This window comes from Talpa europaea (genome assembly GCF_964194135.1).
Source record: "Talpa europaea genome assembly, chromosome: 3".
NCBI classification, from domain to species: domain Eukaryota; kingdom Metazoa; phylum Chordata; class Mammalia; order Eulipotyphla; family Talpidae; genus Talpa; species Talpa europaea.
In genome coordinates this window covers 105,140,588-105,159,566 of record NC_140069.1, presented here as the reverse complement: position 1 = coordinate 105,159,566, position 18,979 = coordinate 105,140,588, and the positions used below count along the sequence as shown (strand labels likewise).

At 40.2% G+C, this 18,979-nt stretch overlaps 1 protein-coding gene across 2 annotated transcripts in view; it reads right to left on the bottom strand.

Annotated features, from left to right (window-relative positions):
- The window catches only part of BMPER (BMP binding endothelial regulator), a gene marked incomplete at both ends in the record, with an annotated part of 242,828 nt that overhangs the window by 169,280 nt on the left and 54,569 nt on the right, over positions 1 to 18,979 (bottom strand). For both annotated transcript variants that reach the window (XM_084229389.1, XM_084229390.1), the window contains 2 exons: positions 12,275 to 12,357; positions 16,149 to 16,239. In XM_084229389.1, coding sequence (XP_084085515.1) covers positions 12,275 to 12,357; positions 16,149 to 16,239 — 174 coding nt within the window. The remainder of the gene's footprint in view (positions 1 to 12,274; positions 12,358 to 16,148; positions 16,240 to 18,979) is intronic.

Here is an 18,979-nt window from a genome sequence, read left to right as displayed (position 1 = left end):
GACAGCTGTTTCCATTGTTTATGAATATTATGGATGCTGAAAACCTAATAACAAAACCAAAAATTCTCGAGTCCCCTCCCTCTCCTTTTCTTCAACTTGAAACTGAAAAGAAACACATTTCCCACCAATGTCAAGAACAGTCACTCCTGTCATCTACCAATCAAGTTCATAAACTCAGACTGGTAAGGGCAAGAACCCTAAGTCAACGTGGTCTTACAATAAAAGTATGAAGCTGTTCTAAAATCTTGTTTTGTCAAATTAAAGCATGAAAAAACTAAGGTATGTATAAGTATAAATAATGTGATGAGAGTAATTTTTCCGTTCTTTTGAAACTGAAAAATAACTTTTCTATTATTGAATTTTGGTTCTTAAAATATGACTAAAAAATACTCCATAATGAATAACAGTTTTTATTGATGTTTGAGTACATTACAAATTTATATTTAATTAGGCCAAAAATGAAATAGGTACCCTACCCCCACCACCAAAGAGAATGCCCTGGACAAACTATTTATTCATTATGAATGAACTTATTCATTCATAATTTCCCTTTCAATTCATTTTTAATATCAGTTGTTTTCCTTGTGTTTAATTCCAGCAACATTCAGAGTTTTAAAAAAGTCCTTATAAAACATCTGGAACATAATAGTGTTGCTCATGATCACCTTGTCTGCTATTTATGTGCATCTTAGAGAACAAAAGAGAGGTACTAATGGAAAAAGTAGTACATAGAATTAAGTGATTGATGTGTTTGATGCTGTATATAACTTGTTTATACACTGCTTGGTGCTTCTTACACAGGTTCCCAAAGGTCCTAGAGGCCTAGTTCATTTTCAAATGAAAATTTGAAAAAGTCTGTTCAATTTTTGAAGGTGACTCTTCTTCAATACAACTAAAGAATTTACTTAGATGGCTGTAGAAGCAGTGATTTACTGCTATGACTCAGACATGCATTTTAGAAGACAATGTTGGATGTGGCAGGGAAAATAATCTACTTATATGTGTTTTGTGGTCCAGTATCCCCCAATCCTTGGGAGGACCGTGGCTGCTTGTGATCCAAACACATGGCTGCTTACACTAAACAAGTGGTACCATTTAAAATTCCACTCAAAGGGAATGGTGGTAATTGAAGCCATTCACAGGACCACAAAGGCATTGCCACCCTCCAAATTGAACATTTGAACGACATTTAAAAGGTGCCAAAATGTGTAATCAATTCATTCAAGAGATATTTCCTGAATATCTAGTGTGCATGAACTCTGGGATGGTTATTTGAGGAGAAACTAAGATAACAATGAAAATGAGTTGAGCTGCTTACTGAAACAGGCTGGTGTACTGAGATACTGCTGAAAATTGAAGAAAGGCAGTTTAAGGAGGGCTGGAGATGACAGAAAATGTAAGTGGGAGGTAAAGTAGAGGGCAGTAAGAACAAATTATTGAATGGAGAGAACCCTGAAGCTGAAACAAGGAATAAAATAAGAAGAGCATCACACCCAAAGATGGAAATATTTTAAAATTAAGTTGTCCAAGGAATAATGAAGAAAAAGACTAATAAAAGTCCGGAAATATTCTAAAGTCTTGTAAAACTAATATTTTATTTTATTTTGGTGACAAAATGGCATCTTTCCTTTACTCTTTTTAATGAATGTTTCCTTTCTTTTTCTCCATACCGCAGAAAGCATGTTCTTGCACTTGCCAAGAGGAGACAGAGCTCTCCATCCTCACTTCACCCTCTTCACGCAGCTATCTAAAGTCTTCTCACCCATTTTTTAAAATACTTTGGGTAGAAAGCTACCTAAATCAGAATACAGAAAGTTCTAGATCTCTTAACTCATTTTAAGAACATGGATACTCGAATCAGAACGTGTAAGGCTAGGCATTTAATCCAAAATTAAATTGTTGTAAGACACTGTACTCAAAGGTGTGAGGTACAGATGTATATATATAAGGTGTTACATGATATATAAAGCTGATATGTTATAAATCAATATTGCTTCAATAAACATTGTTTTCAAAGGTGTGAGGTATATTAGGACTGTCCACAAGAAACATAAATCTAAAGCACAGGCCAAGGAGAAGTAGAAAGGAGTGGGAGCAAGAGACTGAGTAGACCAGGCCTGGAAGGCAGAAGGAACACTTCCCACTCTGTGGCAAGGGTAAGGACAGCTGGAGGAAGACATAGAGAAGGTGGAAGGCACAGAGAGATGAGTAAGGGACGAAGCATTGCAGAAACTCAAAGAATCACTTCAATGTAGTATGGGAACTAGTACAGAAGGTCATTATCTGGAGACAAAGGACTGAGATGGAAAGAGAGGAGCTTGAAAAAAGAAAAAAGCTTGGATTCATTAAATTTGGAAGCTGACAATGTTGACTCACTTCTCTGTTAATGCATTTGGATCAAGATTTGAGGAGAAAAGATTGGAAGAAGACACAGGATTTCAGCAAACCGTGCCATCATCCAACAGACAATATACACATTAACTACACATGACATTGTTTTCTGAGTTTTAAAAAACCTACCTTGACAGAAGATTAATATCCTTCATATATACATAAACTTCAACAGAACTGCAAGTACCCCAAAGAAAAATAAGAAATAAAAACATACAATTTACAGAATAAATATGAATGACTAATAAACATATGATAAATGCCCAGTTTCAGGAGTCAAATGCCAATGAAAACAAGATCCCCAAACAGAAAAATGATTTTGATACAGGAAGATAAACATCTAGGTACTGAAGACTGGAATGTATATTAAGATATCATTATATGAGGGGTTTTAACAATCCACACACACCCCTCAAAATGTCTGTTTCCTTAACTCATTATTCTTCTATGAATTTAGCCTAAAGAAATAGAAAAACAAGGGAAGATGAATTTTCAAAGATGGTTGTTGCAATATTCATAGTAGCAGGAATGTCAATATTTTAACACAAGAAAAATGATTAAATAGGTCATAATATACTTACAGAATATTATGCAACTATTAAAATTATATTAATGACTTTATTTACATACAGATAAATTCATAATGTAATGTTAAGTGAAAATAGCCAGGCAACTCAACAAAAAAAAAAAAAAAAAGAAAGAAAGAAAAGAAAAGGACTGGGAAATAAAACTTCCACATATATAATCTTATCTAGACATAAAATTATATGTAAGCATGGAGGGAAAAGGACAGAAGGAAAAAATCATATTAATGGTAATTACCTTTGAATTGTACATTTATTTCTATTTTTCATTACATATGGGCTTTTTTAATACTCTTTTATTTGGCACATAAAAATGTTTCAGATGGTTTGATAGAGGGATTATATTTAATAACAATACCCAAATCAAAAGATTATAATTGTCTGGAGAGTGAAACCCCTTCATCTCTGAGTGCTCAATGCCTAATAGCGTCTAACACAGAACAGCAATTCACTGTTAAATAAATAAATGACTGGTTGACCATAGAGATAAGTGATGGGTAGAATTATGGAAGAATGAATAAATTGTTAGAAATCTTCAGAGTGTAGTAAAATCTATACCCATTTGGGATGTTTAGGAGATCAAAAAGGTTTATACCATGTGATAGATCTTAAAAAGAAAAAAAGGAGGAGGGAAAAATAGCAGGAATGATTTTTGTAGAGATATGATGAAGTGAGATTTAATTAAGTTAACATTTCTACTAACAATACCTACTCTAAACTTCACTCAATTTTCTGAATGCAACTGCTTCTTAGCTATATAGGGGAAAGCAATTGTTCAAAAGCAATTATATAGCTGCCCCTTCATTCTATAAGGAGGTTGAATTTACATACACAAAACCACTGAAACTCTAGGTGAACTCAACACCTCTATAAAATAATCTCCAGGGAGGGCAATCCAAAATTGATGCTTCAACTCCATCAGTAACTATTAAAGGAAGAGATGAGCCCCATCAAGTAAACATGTATTTCTCTCCATCTTTGGAAGAAGATGCAATGAGGATGGCTCTGTCCCAGCAGCTCTCACATTTTCTTTGTGTATTCATCATTTCTTGGCAAGGAGACGCACCATAGATCAGAGTGTCTCCACTCTCTAACTGATGTGAGGGTAACAGATATGTGATCTTCATCCACTCTGGCATCACAGTGACATATACTTAGGCTGATTGCCCAAGGCTGAAATCTGGTATGAGTTTAAACTTGCTTAGACTTGTGAACCTCAGAACGAAGTATAATTCTCATTTTTATTGTGCTAATACCTCTTGCACCAAATTTGGTATTCTTTATAGATGCTCTAATCATCATGATTTCTCACTCAAATGCCTAGTTTCTCTTCATGCCACAGGTTCAAATTCCTTCCCCAAAATCATATATATTTCCTCAAAATTACACTAGTTAGTGGGGAAAGAAAGGCAGAATGGAGAGCGATGATATGGGACTTTATAATCAGACAGCTCAAAGTTTTGATTCTTTTTTAATTCCTTGACCTTAGGCAAGCTATTAAACTTCTCAAAATCTCAAATTTTCCTCAAAAAATGAGACTGGGGCTTCCTAGGTTGTAGGATAATTTTGCAATTGCTTTTAAAGCACTAGATGTATCTTGCACAGGCAGTTATAGCAGTGATTATTCTCAATAATTTCTCTTTAAATAAAACATTTACTGATGTCTTTTCAAACTGCTTTATTCCTATATATACTCAAATGTCATAGAAAAAAAAGTTCTGGGCCTCCCCTGGTGGTGCAGCGGTTGAGTGCTGGGCTGCAAGGCTGCCCGCAGCCTCTGCAGTGCCGGTTCGTTCCCCGGCCACCCGAGAGGGTCCCACAAAAAAAAAAAAAAAAAGTAAAAAAAGAAAAAAAAGTTCTTTTCCAATCATTTTTCTTATCAAGCTCATGTCTAAGAGGTTGCTTCTTGTGTGGAAAACTAACTTTAAAGAGTGCTTCTGCAATAAATTATTAAAAATAATTATTAAAAATAATTAAAAATCACCATAGGGCCTCCCCGGTGGCGCAGCGGTTGAGCGCTGGGTTGCCAAGCTGCCTGCGGCCTCTGCGGCGCTGGTTCGACTCCCAGCTGCTCCCTGGCCACCGGAGGAGGGACCCACATGGCACGCAGACCTCTCCTGCCGCCCGCTGCTCCCCTCAGCAGTGTACTTCGGTCCTTCTGCCTGCTCTGCTCCCCGCTCTGGCTCTGGTGAATTCTCTCACCCTCCTGTGCTTCTGACTATACCCAGTGCATGTATAAACAAACAAACAAACAAACAAATAAATAGATAAAACATGCCTCTATTTAAAAAATGCATAAAAAATAAATAAATAAAAATAAAAAAATAAAAATCACCATAGAATTCACCAAAAAAAAGACATATAGGGGTTAAAATTCAGGGTGTAGCCTGATATACACAAGAGGCAGGATCGAAGTGTAATTTAAAATATGCAACAGTTATTCCCAATTTTTTAACATCAAAAAAATTAAACTCCCTATCGGTTTCAGTAACTTGCCCAAAGAACTCAACTAGTAACACAAATTACTCAAGTAGGCTGTGACCTCATAAGACATAAAGTCCTCACCTCAATGTTTGCACTATGATATTCTAAACTAGGATATCATGAAATTTGCCCAATCAAACCGACCCCTTACACTGAAAGTCTCACCTTAAAACACACACTCCAGAACCTCATAAATATTCCACCTTTTCCCTCTTCCTTCCAAGATCCTATTTTAAGGCTCTCTCAGTGTAATGATCAATGACCATGGTAAACAAGAAATTCAGCTGTGCTTATTAACAGCTCATTGTGAATTCAAGAAGCTGGAATTCCATACCCCATAATAATGGTTGTACATTTATGGATTCAGCATTAAATAAAGCTTCCAATAGAAGTCTTAGTTAACAGGTAGATCACAACTAATCAGATTCATTCTAATATAAACTACAAGATTCAGAACTTCATGGTCCAACAAAAACAAGAGAAGCACCAGCCACTATTCTAAGCAAACTGGAGGCCCCTCTTTGTGGCCAAGAGCTGTCTAGCCCTTAGAGAAAAGTCTTTGATTTTTCAACTGACTTTCCAAAACCATAACTTTTTCGTCGCCAGGGTGATGGTACATCCACAATCTAAAACGGAACGCCACAGTAATGATACCAGTGTTTCAGACTAGTTTTGAAAATTACTTGGAGGGGTTTTGGCCTACACTGCTTAGATAAACTGCCCACATTGATCTAATTCACTCAATAATTGCTCAATTCTTCAATTTATTGCTCAGACTTAGCCAAATATCTCCCCATGGAGAGAGAAGATATAATGACAGACTGTAACTAAAATGTGCCAAATTGCACATATTACCACAGTGAGGAGGAGGAGGCCCTGTGACAGGGTGCAGGCCATAAGGGTGCCGAGACCCCATGTCGGAGGATTAGAAGTGTGCCTGTGAACATGAAGCTTGGACTGCTGTGATTTCCATGTGACCACGGAAATTACCAAATGTCCCACTGCTTCCTATTACAAGGAAATGCAATCTGAAGCCAGACCCACTGGAAGTCTTCCCCATATTTCAGGGCAAGGTCGACTTGAGAATGGAGAATTATGCTCTTTTTTCAAAGCTCCACCACAGCAAGTATCCCAGATCATTGGCAAGTGCGTCCCACTGCCACCTACCTCTTCCTGCTGCCACGGGTAGTGGGAACCTTTGAGGCTTAGAGAACACGTTTCAAACAAGACATCCCCAGGGAAGTCATCCACATTCCATACAAAGCAATTTATCATAAGTGCTGCTGCAGCTGAACATAAATCCATCTTCCCTTCTGAGCTCATCCACTGCAATGTGCATCTCTCTATTCCCTACTGAATTCATAAAGACTAAATGTGCATGGGGCGGGGATAGATAACAAAGAGGAGAGAGGCAGTGAGTCAGTGAGAAAGAAAACAGAGTCAAACTAGCATTCATTCGTTCATGAATTTAACAATTATCAACACCCATTATGTACCAAGCCCTACAGATACAAAATCACCATTTTACCCTCATGGAGTTAAAATAAAATCATCACAAACAAAAATGTCAAATTATAAATCACTTTAGAGGATGGGTTACCCTAAGCGTTTAGCAACAGCTTCGCCCGAGAACAAATGTTTGGGCTTCGCAAGATGAATGGGTATTAATTAGGTATGCTGGTGATAGGGAGGAGAAGAAAGCAAAGATATAAAAAAACAACCTAAGTAAAGGTCGTGAGATATTCAACCACTGCTCCTCAAACTTTATTTGGCGGGTGAATTCTCTGGGAATGTTAAATCTTGCAGATTTCAATTCAGTGGGTCTGGAGTGGGGGCCGAGAGTCTGCATTTCTAACAGGTTCACAGGTGAGACTGCTGAATGGACTCACACATTTTGTGTAGCCGGGGTCCAGAGGATCTGCTCAGAAGCCAGAGCAGAGAGAACAAGGAAGAAGCCAGAGCACTTGGCAGTCGTCTGCGGGGCCAGGTTAAACAGAACATCTTCAGGGATCTCGTCTAAGAGTAACAGAAACCCTGAGGATCTCCATTTCTTGATTCTCTCCAAATAACCTGCCTACGAGTTTCATTTTCCCTGGGAGACAGCACTTTGCAATATATAAAGTGTAAGTGAGAGCAAAGGTGTTTATGGACTTCAGGACTTCTAAGAGCCAATAAAGTATAGCTCCTTCATCACAGACAGCCCATTAACAACCCATGTTTATTAGTAGAAATCCTCTGAACTTAATATGCCTTTGTCAGCAAAAGTAATTGATCTTGGCCAGTTAATTTGGCTGGTTTGCAGATGAAGACTTGCCACTCTTAAGAGTGGGCTCAGTGGGCTATATTCCCTCCAATTAGCAATTTCCAGGAGCACTGAGCCCATAGGGTTCTTAAAATAGTTTGGTAAAAGACACACAAGCATCTCTCATTGGCACCTTGGCCCTTAGCCTTATAAGCCTGAAGACCTAAGGTTTTAGAGAAATGCCTGTGTCAACTGCCACTATCCCATTCCCTGAAAATTTGACAGAACAAGAGCATATAGAACTATTTGCTATTGGGATAAGTAGTTAATAAAATCTCAAGCTTGAATGAAAGAGAAGCAAATATGTACTTTAACCGATGCTCACTACACTTCACAAATTACTATTTGCTCTGTCTTGAGAAAGAATCACCTTTCTATTTTTAAATGAATCTAGGACTTATTTGCATTGAACACATGCTGTAGGAATGTGCTCTGACATCACTCAGAGTCGGGGCCCCTAAAGGAATGCAAACTTTTACCACCTGATAAGTACTAGGACTTGGGAGAAGCAATTCTCCTTGCTCCCTTCTTTACACAATGGGTAATGAGGGTGATACAGTTAACAATTGATAATAGAGCACTGCTACTCTTTTCTAGGTGACTCATGATGATATTTACACCTAAAAATGTTAGACGCTTTGCTTTGGGAGTGGATAAGAGCAAGATGTTGTGAAATCTTCTCCAGATATCTTCAAATATTAACATGTTCTCAACTGTCTGGAATGCCATAGATACTGCCCCAATCTAAAACAAGGATGTAAAATCATGTGTAAGACATTTGTTTCATTATCTAAGGAATCCATCTCAATCAGATGAAGCGTCTTTCTGATGGTCTGCCTCTGTCACCACATCACAAAAACATGGGTGAACAGATTTTCACAAATTTAAAGAGTGTAAACAAGGGGGAGTTGCATGTAAAACACAAGCCAGATGGCATGTGCAGTATTTATTTGCGAATGGACACCTCGGAGAGCTTGGGATTCACCTACTAGAGATGGGTGCTAGCCAGTCAGGACATTTCGCTCCCCACGATTACAGAGGGGGTGTTTTGAGGCAAACAGCAAACTGACAAGAGTTGGGTATCTAGCAACAGCTGTTCTCCTGGGCAAGAAGGGGCTGGCCAGCTTTTAAGCTCAGAACTGTCACCATTTATAAGACATTCCTGGCCTTCAGAGAGCTGCATCACAAGGCAGCAATGGTAAAGATGGAGAAGAGCATCGCTAACATCACTGGTACCCACTGTGTTACTGTGTTAAGCCCCGAGGACAGAAAGATCAGGAACCAGAAGGGACCTGGGCCCTCAAAGTCACACGGGCCCCTCCCCCACACCCAAGCCTGATCCACTGCAGCTAAGGATACCTGCTTCTCTGATGCACACAAAGTCTAACACAGAGAAGAGGAAAATGAACTAGTAACCTTGCTACAATGGCGTGTATATATGTGTGTGTGTGCGTGTATGTGTGTGTATAGACAGAAAGCACCCTCCATGGTTGTGTGTGTGTCCATGGTGAGATTGAGAGAGAGAGGAAGAGAGAGAGAGAGAGAGAGAATGAATAAGAAAATCTTGGCTGCCTCTGCCCCGGGGGAATGGAGTGGTCAGAGAGTTGTAGTGAGTGAGCTGAGGAGAGCTGATGCTGAAAAGTTAAGCATTCACCAGGTGAAGAAGAAAAAGAGAAGAATTGGGCCTTCCCTGGTGGCACAGGCAGTTGAGCGTGCTCTGTGACGCTGTCCACAGCCTCTGCAGCTCCGGATCAATCCTGACTGGCCGGAGAGTGTCCCACATGATGCAGTAGACCTCTCCTGTTTCACCCGCTGCTCCCCTCAGCAGTGTATTCCATCAGTCTGCCTGTTCTGTTCCCCGCTCTGTCTCTGGTGAATCCTCTCACCCTCCCACGCATCTGGCCTGTACCCCGGTTCTTGTATAAAAATAAATAAATCTTTAAAAAAAAAAAGAAAAAGAAAAGAATTGCAGAGAGGGATTGCAACATGAACAAAGGACTGGAGGCTTAAAAATAATAAGTTTGAGGGCCTCCCCTGGTGGCGCAGGCAGTTGAGCACCCTGCTGTGAAGCTGTCTGTCTGCAGCCTCTGCAGCGCCAGTTCGATCCCAGCCGGCCACGAGGGTCCCACATGGCACGGCAGACCCCTCCTATCTCGCCCACCACTCCCCTCAACAGTGTATTTTGTCAGTCTGCCTGTTCTGTTCCCTGCTCTGTCTCTGGTGAATCCTCTCACCCTCCCGCGCATCTGGCCTGTACCCTCGTTCTTGTATAAATAGATAAATAAATCTTTATAAATAATAATAATGCTTGATAAGAAGCTAGTGCACACATTCACACTCTCTCTAGATCTAAGCACATGACCATCTCTCTGCTTATGTGCATGTGGTGTGCCACGTTCAACGCAGTCATGTTGCATTTGACTCCAATGAGCTCCACCCACATCCTGTCAGCACACACCAGGCTTCCACCTCCCAGCACCTGCGTTTCTTCTTCTCCTCGGACCCCTTTGTCACCTGAGTGGCAGACACAAAACCATACCTAGTCAACACTCCCTAGGAACGGGAGGTTTTGGTATAAACACATCTCATCTCTCTCACCACCTGGGCGGGAAATTCTAGGGCATCATTCTTGCATTGGCTTCAGGGTTTTCCCAGCAGGAGTGAGCTCTGCCCAGGCACAAGCATAGCTCCCTAAGTGAGCTACCCACTGGCTATGCCCTCACCTCTCTCCTCCACATTCCTCTACCAGAGGCTTCACTATTACCCACCATTACTACCTGCCAACAAATGCTTTACTCAGGGTCTGTTTCTGGAAAAATCCAGATTTACACATGTATTTATATTTGTCATCAAGTCTCTGTAGATTTGTAGAGGTGTGGTGGATGAAAAAGCTGCTATCCTTGCTGTCTTCTAAATTTCCTCCCAAGAGGACTGATTTATAGGACAGAATTGGTTCAGATTTAAAATTTTCTACCCAAATGTGCTTTGTGTTCCCTCCATCTACACAGGAAAATGAGATTAATCAAAAAGTTTAACAGAAAACTTTGTAACTACCAATATGGAAGAAATGAAATTAAGAAATGGGCAGTACTTAATGGCAAGTAGAAATCTTTTCCATAAAAAAACCCCATAAAGCTATTTAACTATAATTAGCAAGAGATGAAGCTGAGTCTCAATAAGCAAACTCATGTTCATCTTCATTAGTAAATTACTTTTGTGTTTTATACACAATGTATAATATTAGTAAATTACTTTTGTGTTTCATACATGAGGTATAATATACATGAAGCATAATATACATGAGGTATAATATAAATACATAATCAATATATTTATATTGATTTTCTCTCTCCTTCCATCTCTCCATCTTTCCCTCCTTTTCTTTTCTCCTCCCCATGCAAAAATCATCATCCTGGGTCATGTATACTTTGATCTAGACTCTTTAAGTTGTGTGTGCAATTGCACTTGGAACAAGGGGAGGGATTTTAGAGAGGTATTCCAAGAAACGACTATGTAGACATGTAAAATAAATGCTGTGATTTATGATCATCCACATATGATTCTACTTTGTTGAAATTAGGATGCTGGAGTTCCCCAGGTATATTTTGTAATTTTCTAGATGCACATTGTATGTTCTTTATTACAAAAGATTAAAACCTTAAAAATACAAGGTTGTCCTAACTCCCTACTGTAAATAACTTGGAGCAGCTGGTGAAGATTAGACTCCCCATCATCACCATTACCACCAAGGAAGTTATTTCAAATTTATACTATATTAATAAAAATGATCTTTTTGAAATTATAACATACACCATGTTCTTTTTTTTTGCATTCCTAAGCACTCTGAAAATATCCTTAGAATGTGAACTACAAATCAACGCTTAGAAAGGCAAGTCAGTGGCTTTGCCTCACTAATCCCTACTCCACACTGAATCCATGGTTCAGGGGTCGTTTCCTCCTGTCCATTCCCCCCAATAAAATTGAGCAACCATCAGATAAGTGTCTCTTATCCCACAGAATATACGAGGTATTCTCATCTGCTTCTTGTTTGCACTAAAGAATTCAACAGCTGCCTCAACAAGAAGCTTTGCCCCAAATGACAGAGAATCCATGTCTTCCCAAAGAAAAAAACAGAAGAGAGAAAGTCAATCTCTCTCCCTCATTCTTTAGACCAGTAATTCTCAATCACAAACATTCTGATCTCTGTGAGACATTTGACCATATCTGAAGACAATTTGGGCTGTCACAACTGAAGGGGTGAGTCTACTGGCATCTAGTGCATAGAGGCAGTGTTGCTGTTAAACTTCCTACAATGCACAGGACAATGACCAGCACAAGAATTCTCCAGGCCAGAGGATCAAGGGTGCTGCAGTTGATAAACCTGCCTTAGAATGATAAACTTTTCCCTCAGTTCCACAACAGAAGGGAAAGGAGGAGAAACTGTAAAGAGTCAGGGTTGCATGTGGTGTGTCCCAGAAGCAATTAACGCTGTAACATCCCCAGTGGTACTTACAACACAGGAACACTTGGTGCATCTGTTTCCTTCTGGCTGAAACTCTTCCCCTTCCCGATACTGCACACCCTCAAACACACAACCTAGAAAGCAAAGAAGGGTTTAGAAGCAGGATAACAGTCTTCAATCAACATGACTCTTTCCTTCTTCCCACTGCTCAACCATTTGTCACCTTCATATCCACCTACCAGCATGTCCTTTTTACTAAGAAGACAAGATTGTTACATCATAAAATAATAATGAACAGATGAATATAAAATATTGACAGAAACTCAAAGATGCTAGAAATAGTAAGATGGCGGAAGCCCGTCCCCTGTGGGAAGTAGCACCCTGTAGTGAGTCGCATGGTGTAAGGTACTCACCAGGACCACCCCCAGAGCACATAACACAAACAGCTGATCCTTGGTGAGTACTGAAGGGCAGGCCAGCGCCTAGAAGGCCTTTATCTTAATCCATCTTCACAATGAGCCTATAAGTAGAGATTCTTGCCAAGGGCCCAGAGACGAAAAATATGTGACTCAGATAGAGGAAGTAACTCACACAACTGATAGAGGGCAGAGCTGGGGCTGGGACTCAGCTGGAGCCCACGTTATGCAGAGCCAAGAAGAAAGAGCGGATGGCGAGAAGGAGGTGCTGCACATGTTTTCGGTGTCACCCTATATACACTTTCAAAAGGGCTGTGCCCCCCGCCTCCAAGTTGGACTAAAAACAGAACCAAAAGCCCAGGGAGTATCTCTTATTCAGAAAGAAGCTAATGACACTGCCATATTCTTAAGAAATCTCACAATGACACAGTAATCCTATGTCACATAGGCCACAGGACAACCGCCTAAGAAAGGCAAAGCCACTTTCCTCCAGACTGTCCCCACGAGAACTTTGCCAAAATAGATGAGGTTGCTTTTCACCTAGTAGAAAATGCTGGAAGCAGTGCTACCAATGACTGAAACTTAGCAGAGGGGGCTCTTGCAAAACTCTGACTCACATCCCTGGGAGGTAGAGTTCAGGACCTTCCAACTTCAGTCGTCAAAAGAGCATACCAGAATCCTGGAGCAGCTGGGTTCTGAGGAGGAGGAACCAGCATTACCCATTGCCAGCTGATCTGACCTTGAAACCTACTCATTTATAGCTGCATGGGGAACTCTCTGTTCAATTGAAAGCAAATGCTACCGAGTCTGAAGTTGAATAGTCAAGTGAAATATAGTTAAAAAAAAAATTGTCTCAGGAATAAGAGCCTACTGATACCCATACCCAGAGCTAGCAATCTACCCTCTCCTTACTATCCCCAGTGATGTGGAACATCTTGGGAAGCTTGGGTCTCTCCCAGTGGCTGTGTCTCTACATTGATAATAATGGCAGGGGACCAGTATTCTCATTCAATGGACACTTCCAATAAAGGGTCTTCAATTTTTTTCTACATATTTGCACCATTGATTCTGTCATACAGATTCCGAGGCAGATTAACCACATTAACATTTGACTATTTAAATAAAGGAACTTTAAATGGAAATTTTATGTAAACTATTCCCATCATAACCCACCATCCTTGAGCAAAGAGACAAAAAGGAAGGAGCAGACAACCAAGAATGCCCTAAAATCTGTTTCAGGAAGAAACTGACCACAGACTGTTACATGTTTGTCATTATGCAGAATACCATTCCATGATCAATGACAGATGCCAGTTGTGAATTACCAAGGCGAATACCCCAAGGGTTCCCTCAACTATCCCTATCTAGACTTGCTTAAGGCCTCCTTCACAAGACAAAGCATAATGCATTCTGCATGTGGGTCTCTCTGAGCCTTCTGATTTACATCCCAAAGGTAGGTCTCTGAAATTAGGAGAGAGAGTAAAGTTGATTCTTGACCCTATAACAGAGCTGACCCAGGAGGGGGAAGTTCAGAGGTGGTTATATGTGCCATGGGCATGCCTGCTCCTAAAGATATGCCTCCCAGGGCATCTGGAACCAAGCAGCACAATTGACTTAGTGTGCATGTGTGTGTATGAGGGCAGGTGGGTAGAAGGGGGTAGTGTAGCATGGTGATGAGGAAACCCAAGGGCTGGAGCTCAACCCCATATTTGTCCCTGAATCACTCATGGGCTGGGGCAAGTGCTTCTTCTCACTGGGTCTAATTTCTCCTATGTGAATTACAAACTGCATTTGTCCCTGACTGGATGGTCATGATGACTTAGGTTCCACAAGATGTACAATCATGGAGCTCAGCCTCTCCTTCCCCTGGAAACTCAACAACAACAAAAACATGAAAGAAACAATTGTTCAAATAGGATAACATTGACTACTGAAATAATTCACTATGCTGTTTAAATACTCACACTTTCAAAGGCAGCCTGGAAATATGACTCTCTCTTAAGTGAGGAGTTGGTTAGCTGAGTTGGTTCTGAATTGATAAAGCAAGTCTACTCAACACAATGGAATTCATAAATAAGAGCTCCTGTAACTTTTAAATGTATGTGGCATATATGATTTGCTCCATTATCAATCTCAAGCTTGTGTATCCAAAATCACCCTCTGAGAGTCTGATGGAATTGCTCTGGTTTAAAGCCTTGGCATCAAGATTTATCTTTTAAAGCTTCCCAAGTGATTTTATTGGTGAGCCTAAACAACTACTGATCGATCTAACTTACTATAGATTCCTTAGGCATTTAAGAGCATGGTAATGTGATGCAAAGCCTTTAATGTATTCATGTATTCAGAGAGGACAAGAACTCATTGAAACCCTGTCTAATAGATACAAAATAACTGTATTGTGGAAAGAATTCTTTTCAGTCAGTTTTGAGTCTTCATGTCAGTTTATCCAATCATATGAGCTTCATGGAAATCCCAACGTGAAAAGTAACTGTGGCGAAAGGGGACTATCAGACTGTCCAGGAGAACTCGGGAAGGTGAGAAGTAATGGAAAGTGATCATCCTTATCATTTAAGGATGAGAAAAGACTGCGCTTTGGAAGAGCCTCAGCCTGCGTGGAGCTGCAGGCGCCTGAGAAGGAACACACCATTTTTGCAGAGGGCTCCAGTGTGGTGCCTTAGCCATTTCCCAGGGAGGTTCACACAGCAAAAGACCCTTTGGAGCTTAACCTCCAAAAGCAAAGAGTAGTAGTTGTGAGTATCACTTCAGTTCTGGTGAGGAAAAGCATTCAGAATAAAGCCCCAAAACACAGAACATCTGGCTAAGGCTATGGGCCAGGGGTTTAAGGGATCAGAAAGAATCTCTCGCCTCAAAATCCCCAGGCTCGTACCTAAGGGCAAGAAGAGAGGCAGGAGGGCTTTGTAATCCTGTTCGGAAAAGTAAGAGGAAACACTCCAGCCACTAGAAAGGAAAGATCCCTTTGCTGTCAACTCGGCAGTGGGGCCCTCTAAAAAGACAGTGAGTCCAGCTAGTTGCACCACACTGAAAATTGAGACCAACAAAACCCTAGGCGAAATTCACTCAGGGACACAGCTCTCAGTTTTCAGAAAACATCTGGTCACCTCATCACCAAGGCAAGTTCTGGCCAAGGTATTGCAATATGAAGCAGTAAAAAGACATTTCTAGAAGCAAGGGAAAACCACAGCCTTTCCTTCCAAAATAAGCATTACCTGTGGCCCTGTGGAGTGGAAAGCAGGCCTCCCGAGCCTGGAGCATCCACATGCCAAGACCTACAGCACGTTGCATTCATCCTGGGCACACCAGAGAGTCCAACCGGACATTTCTATGCAAAGGAGTTTTCTCTCTAAACCCATTAGGTACACAGATGTAAAGTGAGAAAAATTCCAGTCAGAGTGGGAAGGAAATCATGCATCCTTTAGTGTACTCAGAAATTTCCACAGTATTGTGCTATACCAGGGAGACTTACAGTCTTACCCTTCCTGAGATGTTACCTGGACATGTGGGGCAACAGGATTCCAGATGCTTGGAAGGGTTTTTACAATGAACAGCACACCGCACCTCAGACTCTGTGACAACGCCTTCCTGAAAAACAGAATGCCACAAGCCAAGTCAGCCCGGAATGCCCCTGAGGAATATTCTGCTTCTGGAAAATAACCAAAGTAGTAGGAGACAAGCCCAAATGAGAAAGTGCAAAGCAGTGCTGGGGTCAGGTCCAGTGACACCAGGGAGGCACCAAGGAGGGCACCAAGGAGGGCAGAGCTCCCCATCAAGCTTTCAAACCCCAGACAGAGTCCCGGCACCTGCTCTTTTCCCTGTCCCTGCTCATTCTCTTTGGCTTAAATTCTTTCTTTTAAATCTAGTTTTACCACCATCTTGCAGTCAATCAGCAGCGGACAAAACCTACTGTTCATTCAAGGTTGTTTTACGTTTTCAAAACTTAACTGCATTTTTCTATCATAGTTATTACACTTCAAACTATTAATCATGAGGCACAGGGTACAAGTGTAATATCCCAGACTGGCATCTGGAGATCTAAATCCTAACACCCTCCTAGAAATAAGCAGACCAGCTCTTCAATCTTAGAAATTTCACTCCTCCTCATATCAAGCTTTACTTTTAAGCATGAAATGAAAAGATCAGATACAACTATTTTAAAGTTTATATTATATATGTCAAGATAGAGCAGCTAAGTCTTAATAATTAAATCCAATGACTCACTTGCAAACTAACCTTGGGACTGTAATATTTTAATGTCAATTGAAACATTTTTTAATTTCTGGAGTTGAGGATTTTTCTCCCTATCCTTTACCCATTTTGTAAATAGATTTGTGCTTTTGTTTGCTGGTCTGCTTAATTTTTGTATTAAAGGGAGAGGAAGCACAGGCTAAGAAATAATATAGTAATCTCATGACTATATAATTTTCTTCATCATGTCTGCCACCATAATACCATCTGCCACCATAATACCATCCCAATAAGGAGTGTTGTAATGCTAAATGCCTTCATATCTATCAGGCCTCAGGCTTCTACTGCCAAGGGAATTTATTGTGGTCTATATCACATTTGGAAAGGAAAAAACAACTATCAAAAGACCAGCAATATACAACATCAAAAAGGATCTGGGCTGTAGTTATATAACTGAAGTTAACAAAAAGCTACGGCCCAAGATCAATTTCCCTTTAGTATCTGCAATCCAGATGGAGGATTCAGGGTAGTTCCCAGCATGAATTTCCTCTCCATGAGCTTCAGATTTTCCTCTTCCAATAAGAAACTAAAAGCAGAAAATATAAGGTAATTTTTTTACCATCAGAACTCCTTTGGTAGGAGAAATAAGCCAGAATGCCATTCAAACTAAATAAACCAGATCATTAGACAAACTTACCCAGTTGGTACCCAGGGGAGCCCAGTACATGACTACCAGAATGTACCAGTGTGATTTCTGTGGCAGCCTCATTACTGCTTTACAGCCACCCTATGAGACAGCACAATCCTTACTTTACATGGGATAAAAGTGAGGTCCAGAGAGGTTAAGTAAGATATTACGTGAATGCCGAATCCATGATTTTACTTATTACCCTATACTAGCTCCTCTCTTATTGCTCTTGTGCCCTGAAAAGAGAAGAGGTTGGACAGAGGATTGCAGTTGCACTATACTGGAGTGTCTTAAGGGAAGCCTTTCCTGACAGATAGCAATAAATGGTCATTTCCTGCATTCATAGATGAGGTGTTGTTCCCTAAGGAAGGGAGAAAGGAAGCAGGGATGGGAAGGTGCCAACTGGACAAAGGAGCAGCTTTTGTAACTACCTGAGCAGAGGTTAGCTTTTATTGTTGAATGAAATGATATTTTTTAACTAGCTAGTAAGGCTCAGGCAAAATTTCAAAAGGGGCAAAAATCCAAAGGCAAAGTTCATCTTTGGTAGATAACATCCCATTTTGGGGCTACATTCTACAATTCAGTGTTTCCTGACTGTCAGGAAAATATCTCAAGATAGCATCCAATAATAATTTGATATTCCCTCATCATTCTCTCAAGGCCTTGCTGAATGGCCAGTGATCACAGGTGACAGGAGTTTCTGGGTCGACAGCAGATAAAGGCTTACCACATTACTCAGTCAACAAAATATTCCCTTTCAGGTAATAGTCTTCATTTAATTTAAATAAAGTCCATCCAAAGGCAGCAGAATTCACACTCCCCACCCCCGCTCCCCAGTTCATGCAAACTGAACTTCTTTAAGATCTCTAGGACTGTGCATAAAAATGTTATACTACACTCCCAAAGGCAAGCAGTTGTCTTATTTAACCATGGTTCTCAGAGAGTCCCTATTGAAGAGTGGAAGTTTCATTCATCAGGAAGCAAATTTCATAGGGTGGTGGGCTAATGAAAATTTTTAGATGGATCTGTGCTTTTGATGTTATTAAAACTCATTGCTCTCCTGCCTTTGTCCCATGAAACTGACTGATTGACTCTATAAGCCACAGTAAAGACTCAATATATACTTATTATTCAGTGAATCTATTAATTTTATTTGTTCTACTTTCTGCTTATTTTCACAAATAATTTAGATTTACTACATAAATAAACTGAACATTTAACTGACTAATACCTGAAGATCTTACAAGTAAACATGCCCACTGACTCATAAAATTCAGATTTCAATAAACTAAATGTCAATATGCTTGAGATAAATTCAGAAAGAAATATGTACTACTATACGAGACTTTCATTCTCCTTTCATTGCAAATGCATATCCTTGGACAGTGACAATGAAATGAGGCTGTGGTAAAATTATTTAACAGCATCTTCTCTACAGAGAAGAATTTT